This window comes from Heptranchias perlo, chromosome 12 (assembly GCF_035084215.1).
Source record: "Heptranchias perlo isolate sHepPer1 chromosome 12, sHepPer1.hap1, whole genome shotgun sequence".
In the NCBI taxonomy this organism is placed as follows: domain Eukaryota; kingdom Metazoa; phylum Chordata; class Chondrichthyes; order Hexanchiformes; family Hexanchidae; genus Heptranchias; species Heptranchias perlo.
In genome coordinates, this window is record NC_090336.1 from 48,004,501 (window position 1) to 48,019,871 (window position 15,371).

The 15,371-nt window shown below is 41.3% G+C and overlaps 1 protein-coding gene across 2 annotated transcripts in view; it reads right to left on the reverse strand.

Annotated features, from left to right (window-relative positions):
- The window catches only part of kif18a (kinesin family member 18A), a 135,941-nt gene that overhangs the window by 55,286 nt on the left and 65,284 nt on the right, over positions 1–15,371 (reverse strand). The window contains exons 11-14 of one of the 2 annotated variants that reach the window (XM_067994087.1): positions 14,188–14,352; positions 10,162–10,283; positions 7,690–7,865; positions 602–691 (exon numbers count right to left, since the gene is read on the reverse strand). In XM_067994087.1, coding sequence (XP_067850188.1) covers positions 602–691; positions 7,690–7,865; positions 10,162–10,283; positions 14,188–14,352 — 553 coding nt within the window. Of the gene's footprint in view, positions 1–601; positions 692–7,623; positions 7,866–10,161; positions 10,284–14,187; positions 14,353–15,371 lie in introns of both variants that reach the window. The other variant, XM_067994086.1, reaches the window with a different exon arrangement.

A 15,371-nucleotide genomic window follows, 5' to 3' on the forward strand; every position in this document is an offset into this window, starting at 1 on the left:
GGAACTGCTTCAGGAAACAGGGCTTCTTCAGCAATGCCAGGAAGGCTGACAGGAGGTTCAAAAAAAATACACTGCACATTTTTAGAATTGGAGAATGGAGTACATCGAACAAAAATTGCTCTGTGGACTCTAATTCCTCGTCAAACACAGTAAGAAATCTTTCCCTCAGATTCTTATTTCAATAATCTTTATTCTATCAGTCTCAAATACAATTGTGTTGTACTTTTTTGAAGCTATAAGCAGAGATCCATCATTAAATTATCAACCTACAAGCAGACTGGATAGTTAGAATAATGTAAATCTAACAAAAGCCCTTTGAATTACACTGATATGTATGGACACATTAAAAACGTGCACATAAAAACAGAAAATGTTGGAAAAGCTCAGCAAGTCAGACAGCATCTGTGGAGAAAAAAAAGTTAATATTTTAGGTCGAAGCACGTTAACTCTGTTTCTTCCTTTGTAGACGCTGCTCGACTTGCTGAGCTTTTCCAGCATTTCCTGTTTTTATTTCTGATTCCAGCATCCACAGTATTTTGCTTTTAACAATGTGCACCATTGAATATCTTAATAAATAAGTAAAACACAATATTCCACCTACCTATTGATGATTTTAATTGATCAGGGGATCTATCCTTTTTGACTTCTTCCAGAAGTGTACCAGCGAAAGCTGTAGGAGTTCTTTTCGTACCTTGACATATGTGCAAAAACAAAATAAGGTTGAGGCAATATATTTTCTCCTGGTATAAGTAATGTACTTGGAACTAGAACACAGTTAAAATCTTGTTTAAATTGATGGGAAGTCATGCTGAAGCTACCAAGTACACTTTTAAGACCTTTTGTATATTTGTCTGGTACAATGGAATGCTGTTGATTGTTTGGCTTTACCAAAGAAGGTTCTTTTGGATCAAGATTTTTATAAATTGCAGATAAAAGTTGCCAATGTTTGCACAGTCTATTTATTCATTCATTCTATCTAAAAAGAATTTGTTACACAAAAGATTAATCTTATTTAAGGTGCTGTTGTGCAGGTGAAATTTGCACACAGATTGAGTAAAAGTATGTTGAGGGGTAAAAAGTGCATACTCATTTTACTCCTGAATATACACATATGTATGTCCTCCTTTCTCCATTCATTAAAAAAATTATATTTTAATTTTTGGTTCTGGGGCAACAGCAACCTTAGTGCACTAAAATGGCCAAATTATGACAACAATACAAATTAACTCAAACATGGGCAATGGTTCTTTGGATTATCATCACTCATTGGAAAACACAAATAATCATGTTGATCACATCCAGAAGTTCAATCATCACCATTTTCTTGGACATTGTTTTCAACATAATAGTCGGAGACAGGATAAACTGGAAAACCAAACTGTGCAGATAAAAATGGCATCACAATTTCTGAAATTCATCTCAGCTGTGAAGATTTCAACAGAACGGATGCCAAGAAAAAAATGTTTCGTCAAGCACAGCTTTTTACTTCTACTGGCAGATCCAAAAAATGTGCTGATTGGGTAATTATGGAACACTGCAATTCGCAAATAAAGAAAATGGTCAAAAGGATGACGTATACAATGTGGTATGGCCAGTGGGGTATTCTTTAAATTATATTTACACATCTATAAGAAAGAATAAAGCAATTGTGCCAAAAATGAGGCACTTTTTGTCCTACTGGAGAGCTTCTGTAGTTAGTTAATTAGTTAGCGAGATTAAATTGGTTCCTGAAACAGTAGCAGAGCAGGGCTGACTCATCTGAGTTACAAATGGTATAAATACAGGGGCCTGTGAGTGCAACCGGCACGGAGTGCAGCAGGCACAGAGTGAGAAACTTGAGAGTTTGGTAAGTGTGGGAGTTTGGGGGAAGGAGGTGTTCCTTTGCTTTGCCTTGTGTTTCTTAACTTTTTCCGCAGAGCGGCGGCGGACCTGAGCAGCAGCAGACCGAGGCCCGAGAGCAGGGATAAAAGCAGCAGCAGACCTGCAACAACAGAAAACTGCAGGGTGATGTCACAGGTGAGGCAGGTAAGTGATTAGTAGTGACTGTGAGCTAAGTTTTAAGTTAACATATAGCATATAACTCAATTTTAAAAACTAATCTTAATTTAATTAATTTAATAAAGTAAACGAGGTAAATAATTTGATTAACACTAAACTAATTAATTAAATAAAATAATGGGAGAACAGGAGATGTGTTGCTGCTGCAACATGTGGGAGCTTGTGCACATTTCTGTCCAGGGCGACTACATCTGCGTTAAGTGTCAGCTCCGAGTCGAGGAGCTGGACTTCGAGCTGCGGACATTGCGAGACATCAGGGAGGGAGAAAGCTACCTGGACCTTTTGCTCCAGGAGGCAGCCACATCCCTTAGATTAGATACTTTAGAATTGACATATGGTCAGGAGCAGAAGGATGTGACTGTGAGTGAGACAGGTACGAGGATCCAGGAGGTAATATTGCAGCAGCCTCAGTCCCTGCACTTGCCAATAGATTCGAGGTTCTTGCAACCCTCGTGGACAAGTGCGGGGACTGCGGGGAGGATGAGCAAACTGACCATGGCACCATGGTACAGGAAGCCGTTCAAGTGGGGGGAGTAAAAAGGAAGGCGGTTGTAGTAGGCGATAGTATAGTTAGGGGGATAGACACTGTTCTCTGCAGCCAGGAGCATGAGTCCCGAAGGCGATGTTGCCTACCCAGTGCCAGGGTTAAGGACATCGCTTCCGGGCTGGAGAAGAACTTGGAGTGGGAGGGGGAAGATCCAGTTGTCATGGTCCAAGTAGCTACCAACGACATAGGTAGGACTAAGAAAAAGGTTCTGCTGAGAGAGAGTTTGAGCAGCTAGGGACTAAATTAAAAAGCAGAACCACAAAGGTAATAATCTCTGGATTATTAACTGAGCCATGAGCAAATTGGCATCGGGTCAATAAGATCAGGGTGATGAGTGCGTGGCTCAAAGATTGGTGTGGGAGAAGTGAGTTTTGATTCGTGGGGCACTGGCCCCAGTACTGGGGAAAGAGAGAGCTGTTCTGTTCGGATGGACAATACATGAACCATGTTGGGACCAGAGTTCTAGCAAGTCGAATAACTAGGGAGGTAGATAGAGCTTTAAACTAAATAAGGTGGGGGGGGGGGGGGGGGTCCCGGTGGAGAGAAATCTAGAATGCTAAAGAGAAGAGACAAGGAAGCGGTGCAGGAAAGTGATTGGGGTAAGGGTCACCAGATTGTGTCAGGAAGGGACAGAGCGTACAAACAAAAGAGTGCACTAACAAATAGGGTCCGGGTAAGAAAATAATGGAAATAAGACAAATAAGGCCATAGTGCAAAAAAATGCTAAGATGTCTAAAAATGTTAAAAAGACAAATCTAAAGGCACTGTATCTGAATGCACAAAGCATTCGTAATAAGGTAGACGAATTAACAGTGCAAAGAGATGTAAACGGATACGATATAATTGCAATTACAGAGACATGGTTGCAGGGTGACCAAGGCTGGGAGCTGAATATCCAAGGGTATTTCATATTTAGGAAGGAAAGGAAAAAAGGAAAAGGAGGTGGGGTGGCGTTGTCTGCAAAGGATGAAATCAGAGCAATAATGTAAAAGGATATTGGCACAGAAAATTAAGATGTAGAAACAGTCTGGATGGAGTTAAGAAGCACCAAGGGGCAGAAAACACTGGAGGCCTATAGACAACTCCCACCAAACAGTATTGGTAATGTAGGGGACGGCATCAAACAGGAAATTAGAGATGCATGTAACTAGGGCCCTCTGGTAATCATGGGTGACTTTAAGCTACATATAGACTAGCCAAACCAAATTAGCAATAATAATGTGGAGGATGAATTCCTGGAGAGTGTACGAGATGGTTTTTTAGACCAGTACGTTGAGGAGCCAAACAGGGAACAGGCTATCCTAGATTGGGTATTGTTCAATGAGAAGGGGTTAATTAATAATCTTGTTGTGCAGGGTCCTTTAGGGAAGAGTGACCATAACATGATAGAAGTCTTCATTAAGATGGAAAGTGAAGTAGTCCAATCCGAAACTAGGGTCCTAAATCTAAACAAAGGAAACTACTACGGTATGAGGAGTGAGTTGGCTAAGATAGATTGGGGAGCTTCTTAAAAGGCATGACAGTGGATAGGCAATGGCTAACATTTAAGGAACGAATGCATGAATTGCAACAGTTATACATTCCTTTCTTTCACAAAAACGCAATAGGAAAAGCAGCCCAACTCTGGCTAATAAAAGAAATTAAGGATAGTATTAGATCCAAAGAGGAGTCATATAAACTGCCAGAAAAAATAGCAAGCCTGAGGATTGGGAGCAGTTTAGAATTCAGCAAAAAAGGACCAAGAGATTGATTAAGAGAAGAAAAATAAAGTATGAGAGTAAACTTGCAAGGAACATAAATGTGGACTGTAAAAGCTTCTACAAGTACATAAAAAGAAAAAGATTAGTGAAGACAAATGTAGGTCCCTTACAATCCGAAACTGGAGAATTTATAATGGGGAACAAGGAAATGGCAGAGCAATTAAACAAATACTTTGGTTCGGTCTTCACAAAAGAGGACACAAATAAATTCCCAGAAATGCTAGGGAACCAAGGGTCTCGTGAGAAGGAGGAACTAAAGGAAATTAGTATTGGTTTAAAAAAAAGTGCTGGAGAAATTAATGGGACTGAAAGCCAATAAATCTCCAGGGCCTGATAATCTGCATCCCAGAGTACTAAAAGAGGTAGCCATGGAAATAGTGGATGCATTGGTTGTCATCTTTCAAAATTCTATGGATTATGGAACAGTTCCTGCAGATTGGAGGGTGGCAAATGTAACCCCACTATTTAAAAAAAGGGAGAGAAAATAGGGAACTACAGACCGGTTATCCCAACATCAGTAGTAGAGAAAATTCTAGAGTCTGTTATAAAGTATGTGATAACAGGACACTTAGAAAATATCAACGGGATTAGACAAAGTCAACATGGATTTATGAAAGGGAAATAGTGTTTGACAAACCTACTGGAGTTTTTAAAGAGGATGCAACTGGTAGAATAGATGAGAGAGAACCAGTGGATTTGGTGTATTTGGATTTTCAGAAGGCCTTTGATAAAGTCCCACATAAAAGAGATTAGAGTGCAAAATTAAAGCACATGGGATTGGGGGTAATATACTGGCATGGTTTGAAAACTGATTAACAGACAGGAAACAGAGAGTAGAAATAAATGGGTCTTTTTCAGGGAGGCAGGCAGTGACTAGTGGGGTACCGCAGAGATTATATATATATAATCTCTGCGGTACCCCACCAGTACCCCATTTATTTATTTACATATATATATATATATAAATAAATGATTTGGATGAGGGAACCAAATGTAATATTTCCAAGTTTGCTGATGACACAAAACCAGGTGGGAATGTGAGTTGTGAGGAAGATGCAAAGAGGCTTCAAGGCGATTTAGACAAGTTGAGTATGTGGGCAAATACATGGCAGATGCAGTATAATGTGATAAACGTGAAGTTATCCACTTCGGAAGGAAAAATAGAAAGGCAGAGTATTATTTAAATGGTGATATATTGGGGAATGTTGATGTACAAAGGGACCTGGGTGTCCTTGTACACCAGTCACTGAAAGCAAACATGCAGGTGCAGCAAGCAGTTAGGAAGGCAAATGATATGTTGGCCTTCATTGCAAGAGGATTAGAGTACAGGAGCAAGGATGTCTTATTACAGATATACAGGGCTTTGGTGAGACCACACCAGAGTATTGTTGTGCAGCTTTGGTCTCCTTACCATGGAGGGAGTGCAGCGAAGCTTCACCAGACTGATTCCTGGGGTGGCAGGACTGTCATATGAGGAGAGATTGGGTCGACTCGGCCTGTATTCACTAAAGTTTAGAAGAATGAGAGGGGATCTCATTGAAATGTATAAAATTCTGATAGGGCAAGACAGACTGGACGCAGGGAGGGTGTTTCCCCTGGCTGGGGAGTCTAGAACGAGGGGTCACAGTCTCAGGATACGGGATAGGACATTTAGGACTGAGATGAGGAGAAATTTCTTCACTCAGAGGGTGGTGAACCTGTGGAATTCTCTGCCACAGAAGGCTGTGGAGGCTAAGTCACTGAATACATTTAAGGAGGAGATCGATAGATTTCTAGACACAAAAAGCATCAAGGGGTATGGGGAGAGAGCGGGAATATGGTATTGAGGTAGAGGATCAGCCATGATCTTATTGAATGGCAGAGCAGGCTTGAAGGGCCGAATGGCCTATTCGCCTTCAAACAGCCACCCAACCTCAAACAGACCATCGTTCGCAGCAAATTACCCAGCTTTCAGGAGAACAGCGTCCACAACACCACACAACCCTGCCATGGCAACCTCTGCAAGACATGCCAGATCATCGACATGGATACCACCATCACACGAGAGGACACCACCCACCAGGTACATGGTTCATACTCCTGTGACTCGGCCAACGTTGTCTACCTCATACGTTGCAGGAAAGGATGCCCCGGAGCATGGTACATTGGCGAGTTCATGCAGATACTGCGACAACGGATGAACGGACACCGCGCAACAGTCGCCAGACAGGAGGGTTCCCTCCCAGTCGGGGAACACTTTAGCAGTCAAGGACATTCAGCCACCGATCTTCGGGTAAGCGTTCTCCAAGGCGGCCTTTGAGACACACGACAACGCAAAATCGTCGAGCAGAAGTTGATAGCCAAGTTCCGCACCCATGAGGACGGCCTCAACCGGGATCTTGGGTTCATGTCACGCTACACGTAACCCCACCAGCAAAAGGGAAAAAAAAGTTATCTGTTTTTAATACTCTCTCTCTCTCTGCCATTTGGGTCTCTTTCTCTCTGTCTGTGTAATTGAGACAATATATATTCAGTGTACTGGGACGTACTGTTCTCCGTGACTGGCCTGTTTGAACACCAACGACACCTTTTGATTGGTGTGATGGTGTCCCAGCCTAATATAAGATATGCGATTTGAGAACCTTTCACTCATTCACCTGACGAAGGGGATAATCTCCGAAAGCTTGTGATTTTAAAATAAAATTGTTGGACTACAACCTGGTGTTGTAAGATTCCTTAGAATAAAAATTAGTACAGGGATTGTGAACCCTTTATTGTTTTAACTACTGAACCATTTTCACTTCACAGCAACCTAACAGGACAGGAGAACCAGGCATATTGTAGCAAAGGAGTTCATTTTCCTTCATTTGCTAATTTTAATGATAAAGGCAGTGTGAATATAAAATGGAGAACCCGACTTTACATTCATGCTTACCAAAATTAACTAATGGAGAAAAATATAAACCTCTAGAATTTCCTTGGCAACAATTTAATATAATCTAGGATTAACTGGGGTTTTGTGCAAGGAGGTTTAGGACCAGACTGGGGAAAAAAAGATACATATGTTGACACATTGTAAAGCAGTTTTCTGCTTATGTATCAATTAAATATCAACACAACATTTAAATAAAGTCCAAAAAGCTACAGTAATTCACAAAAGTATGGTTTGAAATGTATCCGCTTTGTTTTATGATCTACATTCCTACAATGATTCATTCTTCCAGTTAATTAAATTATGCTACTTAATTATAGGTCAAGAATAGTTAACCGTTTACATACTGCATAGTGTAGCCTCGCAATAGGAGAGCTGTGAGTAATTCATGATGGAGGAAACATTTTGCTGACCATCAGATATCTGTTCTGGTAATTCCATAATCTGATCTTCCCATACAATCCCTTTCTCATGTAGTACTAACTGCTCCACTTCCATAAACGTATCCTCAGCAACTGCCGAAGCAAGTCCAGCTTCTTTCAATCTTCGATACTGTTGGTGGAATGCGGGAAGCAAAGTGTTTATAAGCCTGTAAAGGTGAAAGCAAAACAAACAATTATTGTGCAGGTCCAACTGCATCATATATGTAACATAATGTAAGGTTTCACACATTGTTGCACATTTCATTTTTTCCCTATGTTGCAAAAACAGAGTGGATTTTTTCTTCCTTAATGCAGTAAACTGAGCTTATAATTGCTCAACTGGGTCATATGCGCGCATCGAATAAATACGGTACTCCTCATTTAAACATGAAAGATTTATTTTTGGGTTGGCAGGTTGTAACTAGTGGGGTGCCGCAAGGATAAGTGCTTGGGCCTTAGCTGTTTACAATATATCAATGACTTAGATAAGGGGACCGAGTGTAATGTTTCCAAGTTGGCTGACAATACAAAGCTAGGTGGGAAAGTAAGCTGTGAGAAGGATCCAAAGAGGCTGCAAAGGGATATAGACCAGGTTAAATGAGTGGTCAAGAAGGTGGCAGATGGAGTATAATACAGGGAAATGTGAAATTATCCACTTTGGTAGGAAGAATGGAAAAGCAGAATATTTTTTAAAAAGGTGAGAGACTAAGAAAGATTGGTATTCAGAGGGATTTGAGTGTCCTTGTATATGAATCACAGAAAGTTAACATGCAGGTATAGCAAGCAATTATGAAGGCAAATGGTATGTTAGCCTCTACTGCAAGGGGATTGGCGTATAGGAGCAAGGAGGTCTTGCTGCAATTATATAGAGCTCTGGTGAGACCACACTTGAAGTACTCTGTACAGTTTTGGTCTCCTTACCTAAGGAAGGATATACTTGCCTTAAAGGGGCTGCAACGAAGGTCCACTAGATTGATTCCTGGGCTAAGAGGGTTGTCCTATGAGGAGAGATTGAGTAGAATGGGCCTATATTCTCTGGAGTTTAAAAGAATGAGAGGTGATCTCATTGAAATGGATAAGATTCTTAGAGGGTTTGACAGGGTAGAGGCTGAGAGGTTGTTTCCCCTGGCTGGAGACACTAGAACTAGGGGTCATAGTCTCAAGGTAAGGGGTCGGCCATTTAGGACCGAGACGAGGAAACATTTCTTCACTCAGAGGACTGTGGATGCTCAGACGTTGAGTATATTCAAGACTGAGATTGGTAGATTCTTGGACACTAAGGGAATCACGGGATATGAGGATAGGGCTGTATGGCCTACTTCTGCTCCTATTTCTTATAAAAACTGATGGAATTTGACATAACAGTAAGTTATAAGGGTCAAGACACCTTTCTTTTTAGCTGGTTATAGTACTTAACCTTACTGCTAATATACTATGACTAGGTGGTTTAAGTTACCACGAGCAGTAAGTTAGCACGAAGTAGACTGGAAAACTGTAATTTTTCTCTCCATTTGGCAGTAGTCGAGTAGGGTTACCATCCAACATCACTAAATGTTTAATGATTTGATGCTGAGTTCTTGCCTGAACATGTTATTTTTTTCCCCATCTCATCAAAGTTAAGTGCTGCAAGTTGGAGTAGAACACACAGGGGAAGATATATGTTGTCCATAACAGAAACTATATTTAGTACCTGATCTGAACTGAGCTGGGTCAGGATGGACTGAGTCAAGGGAGATGGGGATAGGGCAGGAAAGTGGAGTTGAGGTAGAAGATCAGCTATGATCTTATTGAATGGCAGAGCAGGCTCGAGGGGCTGTATGGCTTACTCCTGCTCCTAGTTCTTATGTTCTTAAAGGCCCACGACATTTCCTTGCAAGGTGGAGGGAAATATCAGATTAGGAGTCCACCAGTTGTAATGATGCATTTCCTGCTGGCTTGAGAAAATGCTGACAAATGTCTGGAAACAAGTTTCCTCTCCTTTATCCTTTAACAGCAAAAGTTTAGGATCGATCAATAACAGGACTAAAACTGAGAGTGTGCCCTTCATTATAAGTACCAACAAAAAAGAATCCCTTTAAAAAAATACAGTAATTTAAAAAAAAAAAATCATCTGTTATAAAGCTGCTGAAAAATGTGGAGGAGTACGTTCTAGCAATTCATTTAGTTAATATGGCCCAATCTTGAGGGTATTCATGGCTATAAAAGGAGGATTTTCTGCTTTAGTGCTCCTGGTGCATGCCTGTGCTTTTCTGTCCATTGATTTTAATGGTTGGAAAATTATGGGCTGGGGGTGTGCAACTTCCCAAAGTAAAACGTCTTCCCTATAATTCCTTTCATTATGCAGTTAAGTAAGCTCTTCAGTATGTTTGCATTTTAATTACAATTTAATACTAAATTGTAAATTTAATGGTGAATAATGTCTTCGTGATCAAGATGTTGGCATGAGTTTATAAACTGCTTTACTTTTCAGTTCTTCTGTTCTCTGGCTTTTGGAGAGAGAGCAATCGAGTCATATGCTGAATTTGTCGTTTTAAGTCCATTACTTCCACCTTTAAATGACTGCACTGTACATCTTGATGAAGGACCTGTTAACAAAAATATATTTGTAAGGGCAAATTTGCTGTCCGCAATAGTATAGTACACCTCCACATCATTCAAAATGTGAAAGAAGTAGAACTACAGTTTATGGTTGACTATAAAACACTTCAACAGGACTTTGAGAATCCCTGGTTGTGCATATACAAAAGTAAAAGGACTAAATAGCCACACACAATTAAGAAATATAATCCAAAACTAATGTTGGTAGCTACTGTCCATGAAAGCAAGCGGATCCAGAGCTTATTGTTAACATGGATATAGGGTAAAAGGCACAAGTTACAATGCTAATAACTTGTAATGATATCCCTAATGTTCTGCCTTTTGTTGAGCACAGCTGTGGTGACTCAGGTGCTATCCCTCTCATACATGCTGTCCTTTGACACAATGTATGTTTGTTTATTTATTATTTCTGCTCGTTTGCATCTTGACCTCACAGTCCTTTAGTACCTAAAGCTAGGAAAGGTACTGCTTTTTTAGACCATGTTCAACCACTTGATAGCTCAATAAATCTTTCAACTAGGAATTTTCCCAGATAACGCTTAAGGCATCGCTCACTCCCCTTGAAATGGCTTTTCTCAAGCACAGATTGGCACTCTGATTCCTGTCCCAATTTTCCTATGTTGCAAGGCCCAAGGTAAGACTTGGGAGTATTCTTAGAGTTTCTGCTCTGCTACTAATTTAGTGACATTTCTGGGATTCTGGGTAGCACTCCTGGGTCATTACTACAGTGAACACCAAATGGTAGTGTTGGCCTGGCTCCTAGAACCAGTCCATTCAGCCATTAATAATTCTTGCAGGGCTAAAATTTTGGAATTATGGGTTTCTATAAGAATCCATTGCTCCTTACACAATTTAACACTGACCAGTGTCATTATTAATTTTTAAAATGTAGCTACAGCTCAAGCTTTCTGGAGGCTCAGTAGATAAATGCACTTTGTAATGTAGTACTGAACCACACAGATCAGAAAGTTTGATTTGTGGTCTATGCTGAGCTAGATGATCTCAGGTGGTGCAACAGTGGGATCTTACAGGCCAGGGAAGAGAAAATGAAGTCAGGGTTTCTGCACCTGACTGCTGTCCAATGAACCCCTTTGGAAAATACTTGTGCCTGTATGTTAACTGAGGACATAATCATGCTTATTGGTGATGCCCCCACCGTGTGCAGCCTACCAACACTTACTATCGAGGTTTGCCTATTTTGAATGATCATTTGGTTAGCTAGTGTCCATGGAACTATATCCTAACCATGAGTCACTGCCATCAGGGAGAGGAGCGGAGAAAATCTGACATCAGGGGGTGGATGGGAGAAAATAAATACTGCACTAGAAAGGCAGAGAAGAAAAATACTGGTTATTATGTATCTTTTTGTTGGTTTTATTTGAAATGCTTCCAATATTTGCCCTGCCTATAGCTTTTCTTGAAATTGTTGGCAGAACTTGCAGACTTAAAAATTGTGGTTTCACAAGAGAAAGAGGCATATACCGTGCCTGTAGTTAATGTAGAACTTAAAAGCTTGGCAATTTGTTTATAAACTTTACAATTCAAACTAAACTGAAGTTTTTACATAATCAAAGAATTGTGTTGTTGCAGTTTTTTTTCTCACAAATGGAGCATGATGTGCTTTTGTTGGTACACAGTTGAAGAAAGATGCTCAAGTAGATAGGTAAAGGCAATATTGCCACAATTAAATGGGTTGTGACCAAAAAGTCTCCTAAATGGACAAGTGTTACATCAAATTTTACAGTTGCATATCTTATTTATTTACTACTCTTATAATCTTCTCCTGCTGTACGACCTTGCACTCACTTTCTGCTCTTCCCAACATCAGACTTTTTCTTCTTACTCACTCATTTCCTTTCCTCCATCATCACCGGTTACTCATTCAGCCACTGTGCCTCTGCTTTCCGGGAATTTCTAACCCGTTCCCTCTACTTTATACCACCTCCCTCCGAACTTTCAAAGAACTCCCCAAAGCCCTCCTCCTTGACCATGCCTTCAGTTCCCAAACCACGCTTTACAATAAGGAATAAAAAGGGTATGGGAGACCCCAAGCATGGGGAGAGGAGAGAAATGAAAAAGCGCCCCATACTGCATCTCCTCTGGCTACGTGAGTCTGCATCGGTGGTTTTCGTGCTAGTTAGTTTAGGCCAGCCCGTCCTCCTTGTGCCCCCGATAACCTCCTTGCGTCCCCCAGTTTGAGAACCTCTGCCTTATAGATGCAGCTCTACCTCAGAAGAATAATGCATTGTGTATTATTACATGGTATAAAACTCCTGTCCTTTATGACTTACTGTGCGTGACACCATGTGTAATTCACTAGTCTTCCTAGTGCTAGATGGTGTTGCTGCACCCCCAAACTGTCACCCTGGTGTGTTTCTCTTGGTGGAACGGCAGGCAAGTACTTTAATTTAAAATAAAATGTCTTGGCCTTTTTAGACCAGTTTTAATTTAATTTTTTTTTTAAATTCTGGTTTTGGCAGTCCTTGGGCATCATCCACTATTTGCCTTCTTCACCTGCCTGTGGACGCTACTTCTGATTTGGCGGGCCTGAGATCATTCTGTTCTTTCTCATTATGTTCTGCAATGAGCTTTGCCAAGATGCCTCACCCTGCTATTGTCATCCCAATATTTGTTGGTTCCTGTTCCAGTCTTGGAATGTCTCTGGTTTCAGCGGGCTTCGGGGCATCATGGCTCCATGTCCCACTTCTTTCTTTGCTCGCAGGACTCTCCCCACTGATATTGTGCCAGTCCCCATTTCTTCATTGGTGGAATTGGTAATCATGGTCTTGCCATTGCTATCCTCCTTCCAGTTTCTTCACTGGTGAAACCAGCAATTTGTTCTTTAGGGCACTTATAGTACTATGTTGTAATTATAGTGCTTATATAGATGTGCTTTAAAGAACAAGTTAATAGCTTCAGCGGCAGCCTGAGGGGATGGGTAGACAGCGGATGTGAAGTAGAGAGAGGGGGAAGGGGTAGTCAGTCAAAGTCAGGAAGGTGGGGGCGGGGTCAGTCAGAGAGGCTGATATGGGGCACCATACAGACAGTAAGGATAGGGAGTGAAGCAGAGGTGATAAGGCAGGACAAGAGCGCGAGTGGGAGGCGATGAGATGCAGATCAACATATATGAGATGAGGGAGTACGGCTATGGGGATGTAACGGTAGTGAGGTCATGCTAGGAAGTGGAGTGGATGGTGGTAAAAAGAGCAAGGCAGTGGCAGAGAAGCAGGAGTTCACATCCTCCAATTCACCTTGAGTAACACCACGGAAAATCGGCTAATATACTATAAAACTTGTGTTGACGTGGATTTTGTCAGGCGCTTAGTTACCAAACAAGATTAAAAAAGAAAAAGGACGGTCAATCCTTTGCAATCAACAGAGAAACTTCCTCAGAAAATACCTTAATGGACCAGGAGTCCCTTCAGCTCTAATTGACCATAGGAGTTAGATTTTAGTGAAGGGGAAAATCAGTCTGAACTTTAACTGACTTCAGCAACTGCTAATAGAATTTGGCATGTGATTTGTTTCAAGCATGAAGAACTACATCTTCTGGCCTTAAAGGGACACACAAGTAACATAGTAGCAACAGAATAATACATTGCATGTTATATACTATAATGTTCATGTTCTTATAGAACAGCACAATCTCTGACTTAGTAAGCAGCGCCATAGGACTGCCACTAGTAAACACAAAGTACGTTGTGATTATACCCTTCCAAGTCATCATCAAACTAACATGTCAACTTGGCTCAGTGGCAATAGGTTCTAACCAGGCTTCATATGATATGTGAATTAGTCTTCATCACTGCTGACTGAAAATAGCTACTCAAATTTTGAAACCTTAAAGTATAAAAAGAACCCCATATAAGGATTATTAGTTATCTGTTCTACCTGAGGCATCTTTCCATCCTGGCCCAATAAACAAATTTCATTCTCCACACGGCGCAACCAGTTACTGTTTTCTTCAAGCATTTTCTCCACAGTTTCCTTCTTTTGTTGAATATGCTTGTAATGCGTATTTAATGCAGTGAGCCTACGTTCATGCTTGCAAGATGCCTAAATTTCAGACAAATAAAGCCGTAAGTTAATCAAATTCCATTACAAAAGATTGCTTTGTCAAGGCAATCACCAGTACTGTAGCAATTTAGCAACTTTACTTTAAATGGCAATGGACAAAGAAAACGTAAGACTTTAAAACAACACAAATACCATGTAAGGCGTTTTCATTTCTCAGTATAGGTCATGTTCCACAATCACTAGAAAAAAAAATAGGTCTGAAGTTCCATCCCACCTTTTTACATTAAAATGACAATAGTTGTGATGTTTTTTTATTCGTTCATGGGATGTGGGCGTCGCTGGCATTTATTGCCCATCCCTAATTGCCCTTGAGAAGGTGGTGGTGAGCTGCCTTCTTAAACCGCTGCAGTCCGTGTGGTGAAGGTTCTCCCACAGTGCTGTTAGGAAGGGAGTTCCAGGATTTTGACCCAGCGACGATGAAGGAACGGCGATATATTTCCAAGTCGGGATGGTGTGTGACTTGGAGGGGAACGTGCAGGTGGTGTTGTTCCCGTGTGCCTGCTGCTCTTGTCCTTCTAGGTGGTAGAGGTCGCGGGTTTGGGAGATGCTGTCGAAGCAGCCTTGGCGAGTTGCTGCAGTGCATCCTGTGGATGGTACACACTGCAGCCACAATGCGCCGGTGGTGAGGGAGTGAATGTTTAAGGTGCAGGATGGGGTGCCAATCAAGCTGGCTGCTTTGTCCTGGATGGTGTCGAGCTTCTTGTGTTGTTGGAGCTGCACTCATCCTGGCAAGTGGAGAGTATTCCATCACACTCCTGACTTGTGCCTTGTAGATGGTGGAAAGGCTTTGGGGAGTCAGGAGGTGAGTCACTCGCTGCAGAATACCAAGTCTCTGACCTGCTTTTGTAGCCACAGTATTTATGTGGCTGGTCCAGTTAAGTTTCTGGTCAATGGTGACCCCCAGGACGTTGATGGTGGGGGATTCGGGGATAGTAATGCCATTGAGTGTCAAGGGGAGGTGTTTAGACACTCTCTTGTTGCAGATGGTCATTGCCTGG